Raw genomic sequence first — 24153 nt, forward strand, 5'->3', positions numbered from 1 at the left:
GCTTTTCTTTTACTTTTTGGCCAAGTGTGATCTATGTTATATTATATAAAATTAAACAAAATGCTGTGAAGCTCACAAAACATGGCTTTAGCTATTGGACTCATTTGCTACCACCCTAACTTGGCTCACTGACACTTGGAATACGAGCAATTTGGGGCTCAAGACTCATAATTTCATTTGTTTCACCTACTTATCTAACTTTGGCCAAACAATTCAGAACAAGCTTTCTAACAGCTTCCTGGAAATTTTTGTGGAGGAGCAAAAGAAACAGGGGGGGTTAGAACTGATGTGACAGAAGTAACTGCCAAGATTTCCATTCTGACAGGTTTATTAGGGGCATTTACAGCCAGATTTGCCTTTGAAGCATGAGTCAGTGAAGCTCAATCACAGTTTACAGCATACAACTGCAAAGATAAAAGAGATATGTCTATCTCTGCACCCACCATACAATTACATGGCATTTTAATGATGTTTAGAGAGCCAGATCTCACTACTTAACTGTGAAAATCCAGATACTATTCTTGATAGTTAACCACAACCTCCTTTTAGTTCTCTGAAGTAGCTTGGTAAAGCCAGAACTAATACATAATTGGCAATTTTAAAGTTAGGGGTATCATTACTTGTATTCTACATGTGGTAATTGTTTATAGTCAGAAAACAAAACAAAAAAAAGTAGAATGAGAGATTCAAAAATGTCAAAGTCAAAAGGCTTTGCTAAAGTTTGAATATAGAACAATGGAACCTATACAGACTTAACTGTACAACTAACCCACCTCTCCCAACTAAATGACTCCGCAAGTGAAGCCATCACTGATGGTACAAGCTAGCTGCCTTTCAGTTACAAAGCATCCACTTTGGCACTAATTATAGGCTTGCAATACTTTACCGTAGCTTTGTAATAAAACCTGTCAGGTATACTAAGGGCTCACAGCATCTTATATTTGAGAATGCTAATGAGAGTCACTGGAGCTCTGGTAGCGTAGTGGTTACGAATTGGGCTGCTAACCTCAAGGTCGGCAGTTCAAAACTACCAGCAGTTCTGCGAGAGAAAGATGAGGCATTCTGCTCCTGTAAAGATTTATAGCCTCGGAAACCCTGTACAGGGTCACTATGAGTCGGAACCGACTCCACGGTACTTAACAACAACAACAACGAGAGTCAAGAGCTAAAAGGTAACATTTATAGAAAACTTACTATACGTCAAGGACCCTGGTGGTGCTGTGGCTTAGACGTTGAGCTGCTAACCACAAGGTCAGAGGTTCAAACCCAAAAGCTGCCCCAATGGAGAAAGAGTCTGGTTTACAAACCTCCTCCTATTTTGAATATTAGATGTGGCTCCCACTTTTTCTTAATGTATTTATTTTAAATCATTAAAGTTCATTCTGAAAATCATTTACAATGTATTTTATTATTATACTGTAGGTTTCCCTTGGAGGAAATGGAGTGAATGTTATCATGAAACTTTAATTAATGATATAAAAGTATATATATATACTAAAAATGAGTTCTGGTGTGGTGCTGTATGATTAGCATTGGATTGTTAATCGCAAGGTTGGTGGTTCAAGCTTGCCAACCACTCCTTGGAAACCCTATGCAGAATTGGAACTGACTTGATGGCACTTAACAACAGCAACAACAACAGATATTATTATACACATATAGTAAAATTCAAGGCGTTTCAAACTTGAATACATACAGGCAATTAAGAGACCCACAAGGGAGCACGCATCCAGTTACCTTTGGGTTTATAGCAGGGAGTGGGTACGATGCATTCCTCTTTTATGTGGGGCTTTGTTTTGGGGCTACAGCCCCCTGTGTGCATCCCTCGATGGTCAATGCAGAGGACCACACGGTACCTGAGGCCCTGGCCACATGTCACTGTGCACTGGAAAGAGAATGCAAAAGAGAGGAGACTCACAGGCAAAGCCTTGTTTTCTTCTTTTCGTTTCCCAGCTAAGATCTTTCATACCTTTGCACTGTCTTTTATCTGAGGATTCCTGGCAGGTTGGTACTATTTCTTCCCAGTAATGGGCTCTTTGTTCTGTTTGGCTACTTGGGGAGGGAGGTGGCTGACAATTCAATCACTTTCAAATTCTTAACTTTGGATCAGCCAGGCAGTAATCCTTAAATACCTACTATGTGTGAAATCTCAAACCAAGCACTGAAAAGGAGAAAATAAACTAGGCAATGTCTCCTGAATTTTGACTGTTAGCAGGGAATTTTTCTTTACTCACTTTGCTAATACTTGTTATGCGTAAAATATGAGAAATGGTAGTTCCCCCATAGGCCCTAATTTTTTATTATCATTGTAACTCATTTATATTGCAGCAGAGTTGGTCCAAATATATCGATCTTACTGAAATTCAACACAAAAACACAACTATATTTGATGGAATTGACTTTATGGCCAGATGTAGCCAGACTCTCCAGAGCTTCTACATGCCCGGTAGCAAGTCCAGACAGAGAGAAATGCCACAGTTGCCACCAAGTCACATGGCTCTGTGAGGAATATCTTGTCATCTCTCTGGCTCTAGGCACCATGGTTTATTCCCTCATCTTTCTTTATCTTCTTTGCCATTTCCCTTTTTGCATTAGCAGCGAGGAAACCAAGAATCACATTTTATGTTGAATTGCAGCCACTACCCTAATTGTTTGAATTTTTGTTTGTTTGTTCTAAGGACTATACTTCAGCCCCATTTTGATGAAATGCTATTCTCATTTCATTCATTTCCGCCCCCCCAAGGGACAACATAGGAAGTTTTATTTTATACAACTTAGGCCCTTTATGGCTGTAGACAGAGGATAAGAAACAAAACAATGAAGCCAAACTTTGAGTCTACTGTGCTCGATCACTACAGCAATTTTCACAGCTTTGGGATTAGGCATTTGGTCTCAGCTACTCTGGAAAGGCTGCCATTGGCGAGAACATAATCCGGGGCGTGATAAAGGCTTCTTAAAACAACTTGATGACAGACCTTTTTTCTGGCCATCATTTGTTCTCAGTCACGTTTGATTGGTGACACTGTATCCCAGAAGCTAACCTGACAGGCTTCCAGACACCTCGAAGGGAGAAGCAAGGAGTGGCATAGGGAATCAGGTGGGGCTGTGATGCTGAGAGGGAAGAGTGGACTTACTCTCCTAACTAAGAAAGAAAGAAGGCACAGTTACCGGAGACCACTCCTGTGCCAGCCATTTAGGGCAGTCAAAAATGTTGCAGGGCTGCACGATGGGCATCTTAGGGGTGTACATGCATTTCCACTCTTCCACTGAAGTGACATGCCCCTGGATGTCCTCCTCCACACAGGAAACTGCCCGGCTCTGGATGCCCCCCCCACATGAGGAGGAGCACGCGGTCCACGGGGTGGCCTCCCACCTACAGAAGCAAGGCGGAGTCATCAGGGCAGACATGCACATGGCCACACCTCCTCAGTGACCTTCAGACCAACCCCATTCCCAGTGTTCTGAAGGCCAGGTACCAAGAACCAGAGGTCATCTATTCCCTAAAGCTGATGAGTAAGAGAGAAGGAGCCATCAGAGGTAAAGGGCTCTAGAGACTGTGAAGCTCTACACAAATGTCAGATGCTACTTTCTGAGAGCTGTCCACAAGGGTATCTATACTGCCTGCAACTACTCAAAAAAAGGACTAGTGAGTCCTGCTTCCTATAGTTTCAAGCCTTTGTTTGTTTTGAACTAACTCATCAAATATCTACAGTAGGACTAAAATTATACCTGGACTACTAATTTTAAATCACAATGCCTTTGTTACTTGAGTGTTGAATAGTTCTTAAATGAGAAATTAATAAAATTTCAAAATAAAACCCTCCTTCTCCCTTGCTACTCTATCCATCAACTGTAGGTCTACATGGATTCGGCACAATTCTGAGGTCCAAACAGTCCTATCCTTATTTGGAGGAGAAGAAATGTTAACACAGACATTATCTATTTCTTCCCAGATGTTGAAGGATACTAAGAGTTTTCCCAGTAAAGAACTCTGGGAACTGTGAAGAGGTTTCGTTTTGACTGGAAAGCTCATGATGTCTGAATTTAAAGATACAGCTAAGCAAGGGTATTGCCAATAACATTGAAGAGAATCCCACTGATCTTTCAAAACTTTCTGTAGCCCTGAATCATTTGGGACCAAGGGTAGAGAGATATCTATCTTCTAGCCCAATTCTTCCCCTTCTCTCTGCAGACTTAGAGAATACAAAATTTCTAAATGCAGAAACGTGGAGACCAAATGAGGATGGTTTTTAGTCTGCTTATTGATAAGGATGTAACATTTCTCTTAAAATTATATCTTATAGAGATATCATTTCAATGAAGGAGAACCAAATGCTACCAAGTTGACCCACTTAAAATTGTTTGAAAGAAGCTCCGGTAGTGGAGTGGGTAAGCACTCAACTACTACTGAAAGGTCAGTGGTTTGAGCCCAGCAACCTTTCTGCAGAAGAACGATGTGGCAGTCTGCTTCATAAAGACTGCAGCCTTGAGAATCTATGGGGACAGTCATACCATCCAGATATTATTTTATAAGAACTTCATGTATAGATGAGCTTGATTTCTCTTCTGCATGAGGTCTGTTTCTCAGTTACAGAGGGTCATCCCTGTACTGTTCACATCTATGCAAAAAGTGCTATCTCCACTGCCAATAGCTTAAACATGCTGCCAAATATGAAGTTTTCCTATGCAGGTTTCTCTAGGAGACACATATGAATATGAAGTCCTTTGACTACTCCTTGGTAGACTTTCTGATCCTTTTCAAGAGAATGAAGAAATTCTAAAGAGAATTTCTCATCCAAAAGGCTACACCAATTTCTGTTAGTCTACCTACATGGCACTTGGCTTCCCTCTGGAGAGAGATACTAGGCCTGTTAGGCTGAATAAGTTGGTCCTTATTCAAATTGAATTTGATCTGATAGCAAAGTGGGAAAATACTTTTGAATGCTCATTGAACCTTCCAGAAAATTAGGAGGCCAGAGAAAGATGACATACTCTAGATGGTACTCTAACGTCTTTAATGTTGACTCTTCTGAAGACAGAGGGACTAATTTCTGTTCCAATGCTTAAACGTGACCCATAGGAAAATTTCACAAAGAGTAACAAACATCCTTCTCGATTCTGTTAAGTGATCAGAGAGACAAAGGTTTTTAATGTTATTCTGAGAACTTGTGACATGGTTCCAGCATACAAACAACTGCAGCTCTCTAAGTGGGGAATTAGCATGTGAAAACTTGTGTAGTAATTGTATCATGGGGAATCTTTAAGCAAAATATGTCTGGGTGCTTTAAGGAAAATATGACAATAGTTGGATCAGACAGGGCATCAGTTGGTATCTTAACAAAGTGACCAGGGAAGCGTCTGGAATAAAAACTACACATCTAAGAGCTCATTCTGGAGTGATATGAGCTCATATATTACACAGTTCAACGCCCTGGGCTTTTACATTTTTAAACACATAATATATACTTCAATTTGAGTAGGAGATATTCTCAAAATTAAGGAAGATACAGAAAAATTATCATCATGAATTAAGATAATTCATCAGACTGTACTTTTATAGTATATCCCGGTGTGTTTCAGTCAAGACCAAACTAAAAATTCATTAATTGAGTTTTGTATTTATACTTGTGGTCTTAAACCCATTTAAATTTTCCAAGGCTCAGTTTTTCTTATAAAATGACAACATATTTGTAGAAACATCTAATTTTATAATGAGATCAATAACAGAAGTACAACAAGCCAGAAACACTGTGTTTATTTGATAATTGCCTTTTTTCAGTGTGATGTATGAACTTGCCAAATATGAACACAGAGAAATGGTGCAAACAAACACCACAGAGATACATTTCAATATACTTAGGCATTTGGGAAAATCCCAATGTATAAGAAATCCAGTTATACATAAGATAGACATCAAACATGCTAGAGAAATATAAACAAGAGAGATCATAGATATGAAATAACTCTAGCTGTCACCATAGGAAAAACAACAACTTCATGCTCCTCCCACTGGATACCTGACTTTACTTTAAAATATGTGACCTTCACACAGCAGGTACATGTGTCCTAACTCACTTACACTGAAGCAATTTTCTACTCCTACTGACCATTCAGGACAGAGTAGAGCCAATCCATAGGGCTTCCGAGGCTGGAATCTTTACAGATGCTGACTGCTTTCTCCCGAAGAGTGGCTAGTGGGTTGAAACTGCCCATCTTTTTGTTAGCAGCTGAGCATTTGCCCACTGTGACACTATGCCTCCTACATGTGTCCTGTTGTTGTCATTAAGTGCTGTCGAATTGGTTCTGATCCATGGCAACCCTGTATAGGGTTTTGGAGGAGAGCTTGGTGGGTTTGAACAATCCCCATGCTGTTAGCAGTCCAGTGCTTATCCTACAATGCCACACCAGGACTCCATATGTGAGCTAGGGATAGCAGTTTTACTGTTACAGAAATTGAAAGCAAATGTCATCTTGGTTCAGTCAAAATAATCTTTGGATATTATCATTCCAACTTTTTTTTTTTCCAAATGGGAAGTTTAATAAATAAGTTTGGCTCTGGACCAAGCCAGCATAATGATATATCAAGAGTATCTTACAGCTATTTATTGTCTTTATCAAAGTAGTCCTAGGAAAGTGGAAAGGAACTAACTAATGAGGTAACCAGTTAGAGGAAGAACTTCAGAAGAAAGCTCAAGTATATATCACATCAAATCCCCTCTCTGTATCCTGTCATTAGAATGGTGAAGAGGGAAATCCCTGGCTGTCACTGGAAGCATTTATGTAGAGACTGCATGACAACTCTCAGTGATGTATATGAATTACATACCTATACATGCAAATATATATATGTAAACATACATGTGTGTGGACACGTATACTGACAATGTACATATATGCCTATTGTGGAATTATGTGAGGGGACTTCAAAAAGTTTGTGAAAAAATTCCATTATCTTTTCATTCGAATCTTCTATGAACATCTTGGTGCTCCCTCTTAAAAGCAAGCTGTGTGGGTATCATTGTTGGGTCAGAAGTGGGAGAATGCTACCTCACTGGGGAGCTGGACTAGACCTCAGAGGATGTCTATTTGGATTCTAATTCATGAGGGGCTTGGAGATTTTCAATCAAGCTTTACTTGATTTTCCAGTTCACAAATTATTTTCTGGGCTTGGTTTAGTTTGGGCTTCAGCAAATTATTTTGAATTATTCCAAGCAATCATGATCTGACTCAATTCCTTGTTTCTAAATTGTGGCCAACTCCCTGAGGACCAAATGAGAAAAGAGAATAGAGTAAGCCTCGTAGTACCGCTGCTACCCAATGCCCACTCTAAGGTCAGCTACCTGCGAAGCTTCCTCCAATGCGGCAGGTAATACTCATTGGCTAGCCTATTTCTCAGCTTCTCCAGTTTTCCTATGGACATGTTAATAAAGAGAACAAATTCTTTAAAAAGTTCCTGAAGTAATTCCATTATTTTTCTAGCTTTAAACAATATTAGACTTCTAAAAAGAAATCTAGCACAAGGAACTTTATGGTTTTTTGGGGAAAAAAAAATGTTCCCAAGTGTCCTAAACAAGCATATGGAAAAAAAAGGAAGACACTTTAGACTTCATTATAATGTCATTGGAATAAGAGACTAGTTAAAGTCCACATGTCATGTGACGCCACATCTGGAGTTCCCCATCCATGGATACTGTGACAAGACTGGAGGCAGTGTTTGTTTAACAGTTAGCAACAGTGCGTAATGACTAGGGTCTGATTGCAGGGCAAACAAAAAAGGACAGAGGGAATGAAAGAAAGACAAAACATAAGCCCATACACTATATCTAATCAGAGTGAACTACTGTGTCCACTTCAATGTAATATGACCCTATCTTAAAGTGGTTTTTGAATGACAAACATACAGTCTGAGCAGGCCAAAATTATTCAAAAGCAGAGCCCAGGATGGATTGCAAAACATACTATCTACCATCTTATTTTAGTTTTATACAACAACACAGAAACTTAAAAAATAAAACAAAATAAAAAAACAAAGCAGCAGCAGGAGAGGGCTCTACGAATTCTAGCATTCTAGCATCAGGATGGTTGAGTTACGTACCGAGGAAGGGGATGGTAGAGGTCATAAGGCATGATCTGCTTGTATCCGTCACTGTTAGGAACAATAATGCCAACCCTCTGAGTAGAAGGTACACACAATAAAATAAACACTAAATGATTACATTATACAAACTCTTTTATACAAATGCAAAACAACATTGAATAAATTGTCTCTGAAATGCAAGGCTAAAACAATTCAATATCTTTATGTTAGCATGTGCATTAGGAATGGGCAAGTTCTTTGCACCATTTAGTATAATTAGCTTTTTTGATCCAAGCCGGAAATACCACTAGAAAGGGTGGTGGCAAGAAAACTTGGCACCTCGTTATTATATATGACACAATAAGCTTGTAAATGCTCTTTAATTCCCCAAATTATACATCCTATGAGGTCATTATTATTATCATCATTATTAATGTGACTTCCAGATGCTCACCAAGAAATTACTGTTACTGTCTCACTTCTGATGAAAGAGAGCTATTTAAGCACCGCTATGGCCCTGCGAACTGACAGCACTGTGTAAGATGCCTTAGCAAATTGCTTTCTTTTCTTGGCAAATCTGAAGGTTTTACTAATACCTGGAAAGTAGCCACTTGGGTATTTTATAAGGGGAGGAAGAAACTCTTGAACATAGAAGGCAAGTATCAAAAACAACAAGCAACCTACTAAAACAATGGTAGTAGAGTTAAATAAGATAATACACACCAAAAAAATCTTGTGTATAAAATGTTACATAGTGTTACCTACTATTGTGGTGTTAGGTGTGACTGTTGAGGCTGATAGGATACCTAGCGCCCTGAGAAGTCCTGTGAGGTTGAAAGACTGAAACTGGAAGGCAAGGAGCCATAACTAATGATATTATAGGTTAGGCAGAAGGCTCCAGAGACCTTTAGGACTCAATAAACTACATTTACCTACCTCTCTGTTTTCTAATATGAGGTACCTCCAATTGGTAAGATTGGCTAGTTGCTAAGGCCTAGTCCCCTGGCTTGTGGAAAATGTCGGACTCATGTGTCTGATAAGATGAGTAGCCCAACAGACCATCCATCAAGAGTGGAAGGCGGACTGAACACTTGTGTTGTTAGTACACAGACGGCACCCTGAAGCAGAGCAGTAGTAGGGGCATGGGCAGAAAATGTTCATTGTATAACTGACAAATCATCAGTAGCTCCTTTCTGGGAGAATAAGGAAGCCATGCTTCTTTCTTCTGTATCCCTGGGATGCACGGGTATATATTCATAGAATATGTATATGTTCAATATAAATATATTTATATTTACATTTAAATAAGTTAAATTAGTTTTACCCCCATTCTCTCATCAAAGACATAAAAGGGAGCTACAAGAAGTTCATTGAAAAATTTCGTTAGTTTTGAATTCCATTTTTTTCACCTAATTTTGGAAACCCCTTATATGAATGTTCTTTTTAAATGGCTAGTAAATGTAAGTTTTGGGATAGAAAGTCAAAGGGAAAATGTCAGCTGGGTACATATCTGAGTACTGGAAAGATAAGAAGAGACCACACATGAGAAATAAGGAAGAAGAAGGGAGGGAAAAAGAGGACTGGGTAGTTGTTGAAGAAATTAGCAAAGGTAAGAGTAATGACATCATTAAATTTGCACGAAAGAAAATGGGAAACAAAGCTACAAAGATGGATTTCCATTCCCATGAGGGCAAAACATCACAGTACTAATTTACTTATTTAGTTTATGTGACTATTTTTTGGGTACTTATTTGTATGAATTAATTTTTGTTTTGTATGTTTATTACCGTAAGTAATCTGGCTGTTGCCTCTTGCCTGATCAAAATTCTGCAGCTCCTCACCACAAACATCAAATGAACATGAAAGAAAACGGTGCTCCTTGATTTAGAATTAAAGAAACTTTCTATTCTCTCTGGCCTTCTTCTCACAGACAAGCAACTGAACATGAATGGCTGCTTTGGCTTTTTGCTAGAATCATATGTTCTCTTTCCAATAATTCTTACATCTAGTAAACAAGGGAATGCTAAGAAGTACATGTGAAAGAATGCTAACCTTTCAATCACAGGGAACCTCTGGGAGCATATCGATTGTGAGTTGGCCTGTGATTTTCAGGGTCAGCAGTTTGAACCCACCAGAAGGGCTGTGAATGAAAGCTCACTTACACTTTTGGAGTCTCCTGGTGTGGCGCTGTAGGCTAATGCATCAGACTACAAAGTCATTTGAACTGCAAGGTCAGTGGTTCAAGCTCACCAGCTGCTCCTTGGAAACCCTATACAGGGTCACTATGGGTTGGAAATGACTCAACGGCACTTAACAACAACAACAACAGCTTTCCAAAGCTCTTTCTATACATACATCTATTATCTGTAGTAGTTAATGGAGGAATAAGTCAAGCTGATGATGAAGTTACAGTCTAGCTGAACACTGTATTTTTACTAATGCTTACCTCAGTTCCTAAACACCAAAATACGGATCATTGCCTTCTGTCCTGACATCTAATGCCTGTAACTTGTCATCTTCAGTAATGCAATGGACTAATGCAGATCCCTGTAAATTGATTTATCGGCTTATGATATTTTTTAAATGGAGACAGAAACATAGAAGGAACAAATGAAAAGAGAAGGAGAAAATTAAAAAGAGGGGCTACAGAGAATTCAAGAGGTTGGGTTTTGCTTTGGACTGATTTAGAAAAGAGGTTTTCATTTGAACAAGGAGCTTTCAACCTGGCTTCAGTAAAACTACAGGTATATTTGTCTTTCTATGGCTTGGGTCATGGTGAAGACTCATAAAATGAGCCTATGGCACCTGTGAAAACAGAAAGATACCAAGACAATGGTGCTCTGTCCAGTCCCACTAATGCATACGTGTGTGCATGGGCCCTGCTCTCTCCTGGGGCTCATGGCCTAGCTCCTGCCTTTCACTACACTGTCACACAAGGGAAGGAAATTGCACCTAAACCTAACTGCTAATCTTTAAGGTATTTTGTTTTCTTCTTTGGCAAATGCTACATCTTAACGAATGATGAAGAAGGGTGTCATTTAAAGACTAGGCAATTCTTCCCATGTTTAGATCTCTATTTGTATGTGTGCGTACATGCATGCGGTCTTGCAAATACATTTGCATATGTGGGGAGTCATGAAGGAAGCAGACCAAAACCAAACCAAGACCCCAAAACCAAAAGTCAAATGCATCGCTGTTGAGTAGATTCTAACTTAGTGATTCTGTAGGACAAAGGAGAACTGCTCTATAGGTCTCCTAAGCCTATAATCTTAATGAAAGTAGATTTCCACATCTTTCTTCAAAGACCTGCTGGTGTGTTTGAACCACCAGCATTTTGGTTAGCAATTGAGTGCTTAAACACTGCACCACAAAGGAGAAAAATAATAATTAAAAACAAAACAAAACAAAAAAGGAAGATAAAAGAAACTGTTGTTTTAAGAGAAAAACTGCTCCTCTTCATTGCCTTAATTCTCCTGACCATACCCACACTCCATCTAAACTGCAACCATCAGAGCAAGTGGGGGGAAGACAAGCAGGTAAGGAGCAGGGAGTGATCTCCCCAGAGGAAGGAAATGGAATGTGGGGGTTTGGGTCAGTTGAGAAGTAGCAGAAAGGCATCCTTTCAAAGCACCAGACTTCACTAACTGTTCAATGGCAGGAGAATGTGTATATGTGATGCTCCTATAATGAAACACTATGCAGAAGATAAAAATGAAGCTTTAGGAATCATTTTTATTGACATTGAAAGATGCTCAAAAGCAATGTCAACTAAAAAAAAAACGATGAATACAAAATAGAACCAACAGTATGATCCTCATACTAAGAAAATGTGCATGTTTTTAGGTAATGTACACTACTAGGTTTTTAAATAGACACACAGCCAGGTGTCATTTTATTATATCTCATTTTATTGTGTTTCACAGATAATGCATTTTTACAAACTGAGGTTTTGTGGCAACCCTGTTTTCAGCAAGTTGACTGGCGCCATTTTTCCATCAGTATGTGCTCACTTTGTGTCTCTGCCTCACATTTTAGTCGTTGTTACAATAGTTCAAATGGTTCCATAATGCTCTTGCACACATAATAGATGACAGTACAGTGTACACATAGCTCTTATATATGCATCGGGAAACCAAAAACTCCATGTGATTTGCCTTATTGTGACATTCGCTTTATTGTGGTGATCTGGAACTAAGCCCCAAGTATCTCTAAGGTATGCCTGTATAGATGTGTACCTGTGTGTATATGTGTACACACACACACATATATGTACATACATGTAAACAGACACTTATGTATTAGAAAAAGACCTAACATTAATACTGGTTAATTTTGATATTTTGATTACACTATATTATAGTATGTAGTCCTGGTGTGGCGCTGGACTGCAAAGTTAATTTGAACTGCAAAATCAGTGGTTCAAGTTCACCAGCCACTCTTTGGAAACCTTTTACAGGGTAGCTATGGGTTGGAATCGATTTGATGGCACTTAACAACAACAATATTGTAGTATATTGCTTTCTTCATTTTGTCTTTCTGTTTCTGAAGTTTTCTATAATAGGTATCCTTTCACAATTACAAAGAAATCACAATAGTTAAGACAAATTTAAAATCTTAAGACATTTGGAAATAGTATATAGCTGAATGAAATGAGGCTGCTTCTTCAAATCCTTTGTGTTACTTAAAGAGTTCTGAGTCTTTGCAGTAAATGATCTAGGATGCTAATCTAGAAGAATGTCCCTAACTCTAAAAATCAAGTCCCAATCGGGCTGCACCTGACTCCAATGTGAAAATTACATTTTGTGATAACTCTTCCCCTACAAGAAAAAATTTGAGTGCAACTAATTCCATGATCACCTCATTTTTGTGTTTGTGTGTGGTCATAGAAATGAAACATAAAGAGCCCCTTTCATAGTTCTGTCTTGTCTAAGTGAATCTCTCTTTTCCTGACTTGCAAATCCTCATTTCTGATACCTCACAGCTGGATATACACTAGGTTATTCCAGTTCAGTGGGTCACTGACAATTCATTTTCTTTCCCCACAAATTGCTTCTTCTCCTGTGATCAAATGACTGCCCAGGGCACTGCCATTCTCCCATCCTTCCCAGCTGCATGGATACCATGGGACCATCTTGCTTCTGTTTTCCTTATTCCCTACAGACACTCAGTTCTACCAGTTGCCACCTCAGCAACAACAATGTCAACCAGATAGATCTCCTCCTGACTCAAGTTTGGGACCTTCTGCAGAGGTCTCTCTGCCAATAGCTTTTGTCTCCCCCAACCCCACCTACCCAGTGCTATCAAAGCAATGTGTCCTATTCTGTTTTCCAACTCTTAGGTGGCGCCATAATGCCTAGGTAAAATCTGAATCAAGAGCTACCTCTCTGGAACCCAACCCAACCCACTCCCATCAACTCTTACTCACAGGTCTCGGGAGGATAGCACAGAACTGTTCCATAGTGTTTCTGAAGCTGTAAATCTTGATGGGGACAGACTGTCTCATCTTTTTCCTATGGACTTGAACCACAGACCTGATGGTTAGCAGTCCAATTCTTAGTCCACAGTTCTACCAGACTCCCTACCTCTCTAAAGTCTTTCCTTCTTTTCTCTCTCATCATCTAGCCAGAAATTCTCACCCCTCTTCCAAACACCCATACCATTTTAACTTCTTGTCATAACTTTTACCTATGTAATAACTTCTAACTATGTACACATTTCTCTTTAGTTTAACATCAAGAGGCAGAATGCATATTGGTTCTTTACTACATCCCTTAGCACAATGCCCTGCTCATAGGCAATCAGTATACTAAGTCTTGAAATGAAATCATGTCATTGGTGTGAAAAGCAATATAAGTACCACTGAGAATTAAAATAATATTAAGAGGAAAACCAACAACTCAAAAAATCCCCAAGGTTATAAAATATGAAAAGGAGGGAAAGAAACTCCAAACTGAAGCTCACTGTACACATACCTTAACCCCCATCACATTCCTTTCTCCAGCTCTGCTGTCTTTGTGAGAGAGCAGCTGTCTTGGACAATGGTTTGGCAGTTTAGGAAGGTGGTTTGGGCAGGCAGGAGTAAGTAGGTAAGCAGAGGCAAAGAAAGGGCAGCTTAATGGTGACTGTGCATCTAGCCTGCTTGGCTTGACTCTGGATCTCTTCCATTGAGAATCTCCAAGATACAGAAAGGAAAGTTTTTCTTTTGAATTTTCTTTGTCTTATAAGTCTACCAGATGTCCTGATGCTTTGAAAGGTGACATCAGCACACATGGGCAGGGGTAAGCCTCCTACTCTAGTTCGATTCATTTTTGGCTTCCCCATAGCACCAAGCACAAAACCTGGCACAGGTTACCCAATGACAAAAATGAGTAAAATTATGGGTGATGGAAGGAGTGTTGGCATAGAAATGGTTCTCTCCATGTTCTCCTGACAATTTCAGGGCAAAAGACCAACGCCTCTCTAAGCAACCTTAGAGAATGGAGCAGGAGAGAGGTGATAAAAAGTTGGACAAATGTGGTATTACCTGACTGGCAGAGCACAAAGAAGCATAGCATAATGAAGAAAGGACATTTGCGCTGTTAGGAGATGGAAAGCCAATTTTCCTCTCTGCCTCTTTTTATCTGTGTGACCTTGAGTTTGTTACATCGGAACCTCTGCTTTGGTCTGCCAAATCTAAGTATGGGATGAGATCAGTAATTCTAAGATGAATTAAGAATGTTGTTGATGTTGTTAAGTGCTGTTTAGTCAGTTCTGACCCACAGCAACCCTGTATAGGGTTTCTGAGGAGCAGCTGGTGTGCTTGAACTGCTGACCTTACCATTCAAAGTGACTTTGCAGTCCAGCACATTAACCCACAGTGCCACAGCTGAAAACCAATCCCAGCAAATTCTATCTTTGCTGTCCCTTTCTAGCAGTTCTAAGGGCAGAACTTAGAACTCTGTGGACCACAACTTAAAAACCCCTAAATGAAATGATCATCTCAAAGTCTCTCTGACTCTAACATTTGATGAGTTTGAAAAACACAGCAGGTTACTCTATTATTTAAAGAGGCAGGATGGGATTTAACAAATGCCAAGATATTCTGTAAACAGAATGAGTTTTCTGTTTGCTTTTTTAAAACATTCATTTATTTGGGCCACACTAGAACCACACCTAAAAAAGTTTTTTAGACACAAGTTCATTTCTACTTTAATAATAACAACTGGAGAGGTTTTGATCATTTTGTTCCAAAATATTAAACTTTGCTCACATCTATATTTCTGTGGTTTAACTATTCTTGCTACTAATTTCAGTGATTTCTGAAGAAGTAGGGCTAGCATTTCCCACAAACCTAAAAATGCGAACTGTCTGGGTTTTATGCCTCTTCCTGTATTGTCCTAAGTCACTGTTTGCTTTAACTCAAAATCAGTATTTATACTTTTATTAAAGATGCTTGCTTCACCATGGCATGGTCAATTAAAAGATCCAGGGCACCAAACTCTACAATGGTAAGGTTAGCAGTAATGTACTGGCTGTGGGAATCTAGGTTGGGTCTGAACCAGATCTCACAGGTTGCTGAAGGAACAAGTATAACAGCGCTGACTCTGGGAATGATGATCTGAATGCTGCTTGGGGATCAGGCTGCCTGCGTTCACACAGAATGCAAGATTCTCTAGATCTGGAAGCATTAAGAACCACACACTAGTTCTTTCTTTTGCCTTTCTAACTTGGGGAAAGTGAACTTTATCTGCAAAATACAGATGAAAATCTCTGCCCTGCTAACCTCCTATGGATCATAAGATACAAATGAGTGTGGAAGCACTTTGTAGACTTCCCATACGAGTGATATTGGATGAGTCATTTGACCTGTTTGGGGTTGCACTTTAATAATGAGAGTTGACATTTGTTACAGCATCATCTCATTCAATCCTCACAGCTACTCTATGGCAGCCATGGGACATTCATTTTTGTTGTGGTTAAGTGCCATGGAGTTGGTTCTGAATCATAGCGACCCTGTATAGGGTTTCCAAGGAGTGGCAGGCGAATTTGAACCCCTGACCATGCAGTTAAACCAACATTACCAGGTGTCACAGCAGGTGTCAAGCCTCGAGGGTTGAGTATAGAAGTTACTGAACTAGTAATGTCCCAGGGCTACACAATGAGAGGTGAGGTCAAGAATGAGCGTAGTAACAGTACCTGCCTTAGTAACACATAATTTAATGATAAGAATTGCATAAATCGGTGTACTTTTATAAAGTATGAAATATAAGAAGTGATCATAATTATTAATAATGAGCAGGCTTTATTAGATAAATTGTCATGGTAACTGAGTTATAAATGAGTTTCTAATGATATATGGCATATTCTGAAAAGTGTCAGAATTTTAACTCTTCATGAACAATGTGTAAAGGTGGGAATGGGATTTTTATGGTGGTTGTTTTAACTACGTACTCATTAGTTACTGGAAATGCCCAAGCTGAGACTACCACCAGAACACAGAATGCACCCTGCGCCGAGCATATATGCTGGGGTTAGTGATGTCATAGCTCGGATCAATGAGAAGCATTCTTAATTCTACCTAAATGTCATCACCTTTTTTAGACTTCACTTTGTCTTCACTTTTATCATAAGCATTAAATTTTAGCTTCCTTTCTGAGCCCACTTTTGGCTAAGAAACAAAGTATTTTATCAGTACACACCAATCACTGCATAAAAGATACAAACAGGGAGCCACAGAGTCCTTTTGGACGAACTTGCTGGCTATCTATCTATGCTTAATTACTGATCTTGTACAGGTGAGTCAAACTCCTGCCCCAGAAAAATGACAAGTCATTATGTGCCATGGGCACCCCGGCTTGAAAGGAAAGCAAAAATGCTACGGTACTGAGTTCTAAGTGTCTACTGTACACAGTTTATGGGTTTATCTGTCACTAGTTACAGGAACTGTGGAATAAAGCACCGGACCGCAATGTAGGCTTGAACCACAAGGTCAGTGGCTTAAACTCACCAACTGCTCCTTGGAAGCCTTATACAGGGTCACTATAAGTCAGAACCAACTTTACAGCACTTAACAACAACAACAACAGTTATAGGCAAGACTGCAAAGAAATGCATCTACAGTGGTAACAGTGGTTATTTATGGATATGGAATATTATTAGTGATTTTTATGATTGTCATTGTAGCCTTTTGATTAACAACATTTTGAAATTAGCATGTGGAATCAGGAACAAAAACCTATACAGATTATTTTGAAAAGATACTACCAGATGACTACTCCATAATCATGAAGTCAGTGGGTGTTGTTGGTGAGCATAAAAAAGGGGAAAAAGGGGAAAAAAGGGAAACAATGAGAGTGAAAACAAAGGAACAACAACAAAAATGAGGTATGGAAAGGATGAAGGGGAATTCAGAAGAAGAAAGGGAATCCATAAATGGACAGATGATGAGGAGTGAGATATTTCAGAGATTCCCCAATACCACTGCTTTCCCGGGCCTCTCCCAGGTCCCAGTTTTGATATAGCAGAGTCGCCACAAGTTGTTCATGCATTTAGGGAGTTGTTCAAAATAAAATAATAACTGATCCTTACTATACATGAGATGCAAGCTGGAAGGATTACAAACACAAGAATAAGTAGTGGTTTAGTTTGGGACATTGAAAGCCTTTATAATATGTAAAAAATGATAGTTGTTGTTAAGTGCCGTCGAGTCAGTTCTGACTCATAGCGACCCTGTACAGGGCTTCCGAGGATTTGGAAACAGAAAGCCTCATCTTTCTCCCGCGGAACAGCTGGTAGTTTCGAACTGCTGACCTTGCGGTTCACAGCCCGATTCGTAACCACTACGCTACCAGAGCTCCTTGTTAAGTACCGTCAAGCCAGTTCTGACTCACAGTGACTCTGGACAGGGTTTCCAAGGCTGTGAATCTTTGCTGGAGCAGAAAACCTTATCTTTCTCCTGCAGAGTGGCTGGTGGGCTTAAACCACTAACCTTGTGGTTCACAGTTCAGTGCTTATCCTATAGCGCCACCGTGCTCCCCAAACTTATACTGGTGACGGTGGTTATGTACCTTGGAGTTGCTTCTGACTCATAGCGACCCTGCACAGGGTTTCCGAGGCTGTAAATCTTTATGGGAGCAGAAAGCCTCATCTTTCTCCCACAGAACAGCTGCTAATTTCGCACTGCTAACTCAGAGGTTAGCAGCCTGATTCAATTAGGATACTATTTAAATTTGAATTTCATATTTCAAATGCGTAGTATTTATTGTACTTATCATAAAGCAAATAAATGAGAACACTGAGGCTATTTTGGGAAACAGAAAAATGAGGTATCAGTAACAATAGCTAATGGTTTTTCAATTCTTTTTTCTTTTTTTTAAGTTTTTTTTTTTTGTGTGTGAATTGGGCAAATCAGTTTCCCACGGAATAATTCATATATATATTGTTTCATGTCATTGTGATATTTACACTTAACCAACTTCATCCCCATTTCCCATTTCAATTCCTCCTTCTTGCCAACCCCTTTCTTTGTACGCAACTTTGTACTTGGGCAAACACTACCCTTTGGGTTTCAAATTATTAATTGATTATTCTAAGGAGTATGTGCATCCCCAGTGCTACTGTTCACCTTATAGACTTTTCTGTTATTTGGCTGAAAATTGAGGGACTGTGTATTATCACAGAGCAGTATTTACAAATGGTAACAGATTTTACAGCTCACCTTGCCAATTTTGAAGTACTTATTTGACAGTTAAGCAGACAAAGCAAGAAATTATGAGGCTTACACAAAATGTATTTACATTGGTAGTATAGCATTTTTATAATTGTTATGAGTATGTTTACAACTTCTCTTGAATAAGTTAAAATGAGTTGTTTCATATATTTGAATACCTTTTTTGTGAATAATGGTGTTAAAATACTTCAAAATAAATAAAGTGAAATTCAATGGAACACCTCTGTAGAACAGCAGGCTCTGTGAGCACATTGACAGTGTATTGGCCACTAACTAGCATCAACCACTAATGTAACGCAACAACCTCCCTGCTCCCATTCTGTCGATGAGAAAACCAAGGTTCACAGAGGCAAAGTGCTAAAATTAAAGCTATAGATATCATTATTTAGTGCTCTCTGCCGTCCATATGCTTTGCTCTTTTGAAGAGGATAAACTTGGTTATCTTGCATGGAATTTTGCTTTTAAAATTATATATGTTGTTGTCAAGTGCCGTCGACTCGGTTTCGACTCATAGCGAGCCTGTATAGGGTTTCCAAGGAGCAAATGGTGGGTCTAAACTGCTCACCTTATGGTTTGCAGTCCAATCCTTATCCTACAGTGCCACACCAGAAATCTGATTTATATATATTGTTGTCAAGTGCAGTGGAGTTGTTTCAGACTCATAGTGACCCTGCATAGGTGTGTTTGAATTGCTGATCTTGTGGTTCATTATTCTGAGCGCCACACTAGGACTCTGAAGGCAAAAACTCCCATTCTGATAAGAGAGAATGAACAAGGAAGGATCCCAATGGCTAGATGATAAATTTATTTTGAAAAAAAAAAAAAAAAGTAACTTTACCAGTACAAAGAACCTCTGTTTCTTCTCTTTCAGGCATTTCTAATTTTAAACACAAAAGACCCAGTTTAATGTCAATGCATCACTATTAATTTTATTATGATTTCCCAGCACTGGTGGCACTGTAGGATAAGCACTGGACTGCTAACCACAGGTTGGCAGTTCAAACCCACCAGCAAGTCCATGAAAGAAAGAAGAGGTATTTTGCTTCTGTAAAGATTTACAGTTTTGGGAACCATATACAGTCTGAACTGACTTAACGGCACTTAACAACAACAACAACAATGTGAAGGCAGAGCTAGGTTACAGAGACACTTCTACCTACTTTATTTGGGCAATTATTGCTGATTCTCCTTTGATTTCAGAAAACAAATTAGCTCTGAAATCAAGGGAGAATCCCGGGGCTACAGATGAGTTTAATGAACCGCACAGCAACCCTGAAGTAGCTGAGCCTCAGAGCAGAGGATCTCCTAAAGCATTTTGTCCCTAAAAATTTCCTAGTGGTTAAGCCTTAATTTTTACAGCTTTGTCTAATTACCTCTTCAATAAAAGAGCAGCTTCCTGACATTTGCCTCTAACTTGTTTTTCTCTTTCCCTTTCCTACTTTTCTTCTTTCTACAGAGCCACCTGTCCTAACATTTATACATTGTGCCATATTAGATTTGAAAAAATAACACAGGGCATAGAAAAAGCCTAAATTGCACAGGCAGACTTCTCTGGATGGAGAATGCCTTTTTGCTTTGGGATAATGAAAATTAGGCAAAAATGTTATTCCAACTGAGCTGAACGAGTGGATAAAATTGGTGGTGGTGATGGTTGTGAGCTGTTAAATTGTTTTTGACTCAGTGCGACCCTGTATAGGGTTTCCAAGGCTGTAAATCTTCATGGAAGCAAAAAGCCTCATCTTTCTCCTGCAAACTGCCTCATGGATTTGAACTTCTGAACTTGTGGTTAACAGTCCAGATGGTAAACCACTATGCTTCCAGGACTACTTAGATAAAAATTAGAGGCCTTCACAATTTTCTTCCTGGTTATTAAATATTTTCTTAAAATTAAATTAACAAAATGTTTTCTTTCAAAACCGTCTTCCACAGTTATTTCTTTCTAGTTGGGAGAAACAGTTTATGGAGTTTTGACAAATGAATCCTTTATTTCTCCTAGACACACACACAGATTTTCATGGAAGTGTATATAAGACTCTCAAATTCTATGGCTGTGGTAACCTGTCTGAATCAGGATAACTCTGTCTTTCACCTGCTGGTCTTTCTGTCATAGGTAAAAGGATGGTGGTGGTGGCTATGTGCCATGGAGTCGGGTCCGACCCATAGCGACCCTATACAGGGCTTCCGAGGCTGTAATTCTTTCTTCCGTGGAACAGCTGGTAGTTTTCAACTGCTAACCTTGAGGTTCGCAGCCCGATTCGTAACCACTACGCTACCAGAGCTCCTTAGGTAAAAGGATAAGATTACATAAATGAGTAAAGCACATATCAAATCGGGCTGAATTGCATGGGCTAGTTATCTTGGCTAAAAATACTCTAAACTTTTTATTTCCAAAATAAAACAAACCTGCAAAAATTTAATACCTCATTCAGCTTTACATGAACTCAATTTTTAATAAACAATATTCTGGGGGATAATAGGAAGCTAAATTATACTTCATTTAAGTTTTGTTGTAATAAGGTATCTATTCTTTCTATTTCTTTAAGAAAACCTGTTATTCTGAGTCCAAAAATGAGTTAGGAATATGGTTCCTATGACTTAATTAGTAAGAGCAATTTCATACCACACGTGGCATTTAGAATCAGGAATGTAAGGCAGAGAGAGTGTAAGAACATAAAAGTGTAAAAGGCAAAAGCATAAAACCCAAAACTAATAATGCACTGCTTACTATGAAAAGATAGAAGGATCTGTACCTATATTGCTCATTGAATATTTTAACTGTTCAAAGGGATGCTTTTTCTGCATATGTAAGTAGTATTCTGTGGCTTTAACATATAACATTGAGGTCTTCTTCAGAAATTCAGTAAGTATGGAAAAGGATTCTTTCTCTTTTGGTTCTTCATGAATCTGTGCATAAGTTCTTTGCTACCCTCTTACAAGTTGAAGATGAGTAAGTGAACAACTAAAGAGATTTCCCAGAAGTAGTGTGACTACAAAGGCAAGTGTTATGCACATGAGAAAGATCTTGGCCTGCACTTCCATCACTAGTCATCTTCTGAAACCTGTCATTCGTCAGCCTGGTTCTTGATCCTGCAATCTAAGGGCCAATTATGCTTTCCAAAAAGCAAGCAATGACGTGTGAAAGCATCTTTTTAAAACTCCTAATTAAAAAGATCTTTACAAAAAATCTGACTATTGGAAAGTAGTCCTGCTGTCTCTTGAACAAAGGCTGTGCTTGTTCAAATGTAGCAGGACTATTCTAGACTGGTTTTGATGCTATTCAATCAATGCAGAACCCCTACAGGCTAGAATGGGTCCTCTGTGACCCTAAAATATTGTCTGTCCTGATCATGTCACTGATGAGATGACAGAGCTAAAATGAGAGGGCTCTTGAGAACACACACTGTACTAATACATTTGATAAATGCAGGAGTAGTTCGCTGCTTGTGCTTTGTTAAGGACAGAATGAAATAACCAGAGTGAAAAGGAAGAAGAAAAATGACTTTGAAAAGTGTTTCATTTGGTGCTTGACAAATGAGAGAAAAATATGTAGACACTGACATGGTATCATATAGCGGAAAAGCCAGGGCACAGGTACTAGTACCGTGATTAGGAATGAACATTGGGCAGCAATAGTTACTTCTTTTTAATTTTATTTTTAATGTCAACTTTACAATTTTCATCTAGAAAGCTTATTTGGAACTTGGCTTATATCTATAATAAAGGAACCAGTAAGTCTGACTGACCTGGCAGGACAAGGATCCAAGTTGCATTCCTGAAGCTTGGGTTTGGGTTTGACGTTCTCTGGGTAATAGTGACAGTACTGATCAGCAACCATACGGTTGCTCCGAAGGTCATAACACTCAGCGGAAGTCAGCTGGTAACCTGTAATACCAAACCACCCAGGCAAGTATAAGCACACATGTCAATGCATGACACTTCTTTATATGCGTTTGTTGTTGTTGTTAAGTGCTGTTGAGTTGGTTCCGACCCATAGTGACCCTGTATAGGGTTTCGAAGGAACAACTGGTGAGCATGAACCACTGACTTTGCAGTTCAAACGGCTTTGCAGTCTGGCACATTAACCCACAGTGCCACACCAGGACTCCTTATATGCATTTAGACCATCTCAAATTAATGAAACTTCTTCTCAAATGTCTGGTCATTTTCCAGTTAAAATGCACACACTTTGTAATTGGAAGGCTTCCAAATTTTTGCAGATCTCAAATACTGTGCTTTTACTCCTTAAATAAGCTACTCAAAATTTAATAATCAAATTATATACTAGGACTTGAACTACATAAAGGCATAGCTAGATTATGGGATATTGTGTAAGAATTTAGGTTCTTTTGATTTCTTTCTTATATTCTAAACACCTACTTCTCCCAGTGTGGTGCTGGAGGATCAGCAGTGGACTGTTAATCACAAGGTTGGTAATTCAAACCCACCAGCTGCTCCTCAGAAACTCTATACAGGGCCACTAGAAATGGGAACTGACTTAATGGCACTCAACAACAACAACAAACACCTACCACAGAATTCTGCATCCAACAAAGATCATCAGTATTTACTTACTTACCAACCATTTTATGGAAGGATACTAAACTGACACTCTGGTACCTTGGGCATGAGAGAATAAATCCCTCCACTCCTTTAAATCTTTAACATTGTATCCCCTTGGCTCATGGGGGTCAATGTGATACAACCCAAGATCAAATCCTGCCAGTTGCTACTTTTTGCCTAAATTTAACCTGAACGGAGTGAGTTGAATAAATGGAAAACTTAAGACATCAGTACTAGCTGTCATGAACCCCAAGTTACTTTCCAGAACTAAAGAAAATTCTGTAATGTGACTTTTTTTTTTCTTCACCCTCATTCCTTTATTATTTTTCTTTAAATGAAATCTCTAACCAATTTCCTAGCTGTCAGACATCCATTTCCACATTGAGCCTCTTTAAAAATAAAATACCACTGTGCCATACTTCATTCCATGTTTTACCTTTCCTCCCTGCTGCTTCACTGTTCTGTGGATTCCAAGTTAGGTTCCCTTACATTCTTGGGGCAAAAAAAAATGTACATGGAGAATTTGTTGTTGTTGTTTACATAAAGGTGTTTGTATCATTCTAACCTAGAGCCCCTCCTGCCATTCATTCCCTGGAAGGTAGCCGAGTACTATTATCTCATTGCTAAATACAGACATACAGAGTCCTGGTGTAGCGCTGTAGGATACTGCACTGGACTGCAAGGTCCATTTGAACTGCAAGGCTGGTGGTTCAAATTCACCAGCGGCTCCTCAGAAACCCTATAAAGGGTCAATATGAGTTGGAAACGACTTGATGACTTTGAACAACAACAGCAAATATTTATTAGA

At 39.1% G+C, this 24153-nt stretch overlaps 1 protein-coding gene across 1 annotated transcript in view; it reads right to left on the reverse strand.

Moving 5' to 3' along the window:
• LOC102837087 (ADAMTS-like protein 1-like) overlaps window positions 1–24153 on the reverse strand; it is a 262124-nt gene that overhangs the window by 636 nt on the left and 237335 nt on the right. The window contains exons 9-12 of the mRNA XM_006864474.1: window positions 22529–22667; window positions 8096–8146; window positions 3169–3373; window positions 1738–1885 (exon numbers count right to left, since the gene is read on the reverse strand). Of these exons, the coding sequence (XP_006864536.1) occupies window positions 1738–1885; window positions 3169–3373; window positions 8096–8146; window positions 22529–22667 (543 nt within the window). The remainder of the gene's footprint in view (window positions 1–1737; window positions 1886–3168; window positions 3374–8095; window positions 8147–22528; window positions 22668–24153) is intronic.

This window comes from Chrysochloris asiatica, unplaced genomic scaffold (genome assembly GCF_000296735.1).
Source record: "Chrysochloris asiatica unplaced genomic scaffold, ChrAsi1.0 scaffold00065, whole genome shotgun sequence".
Lineage (NCBI taxonomy): Eukaryota > Metazoa > Chordata > Mammalia > Afrosoricida > Chrysochloridae > Chrysochloris > Chrysochloris asiatica.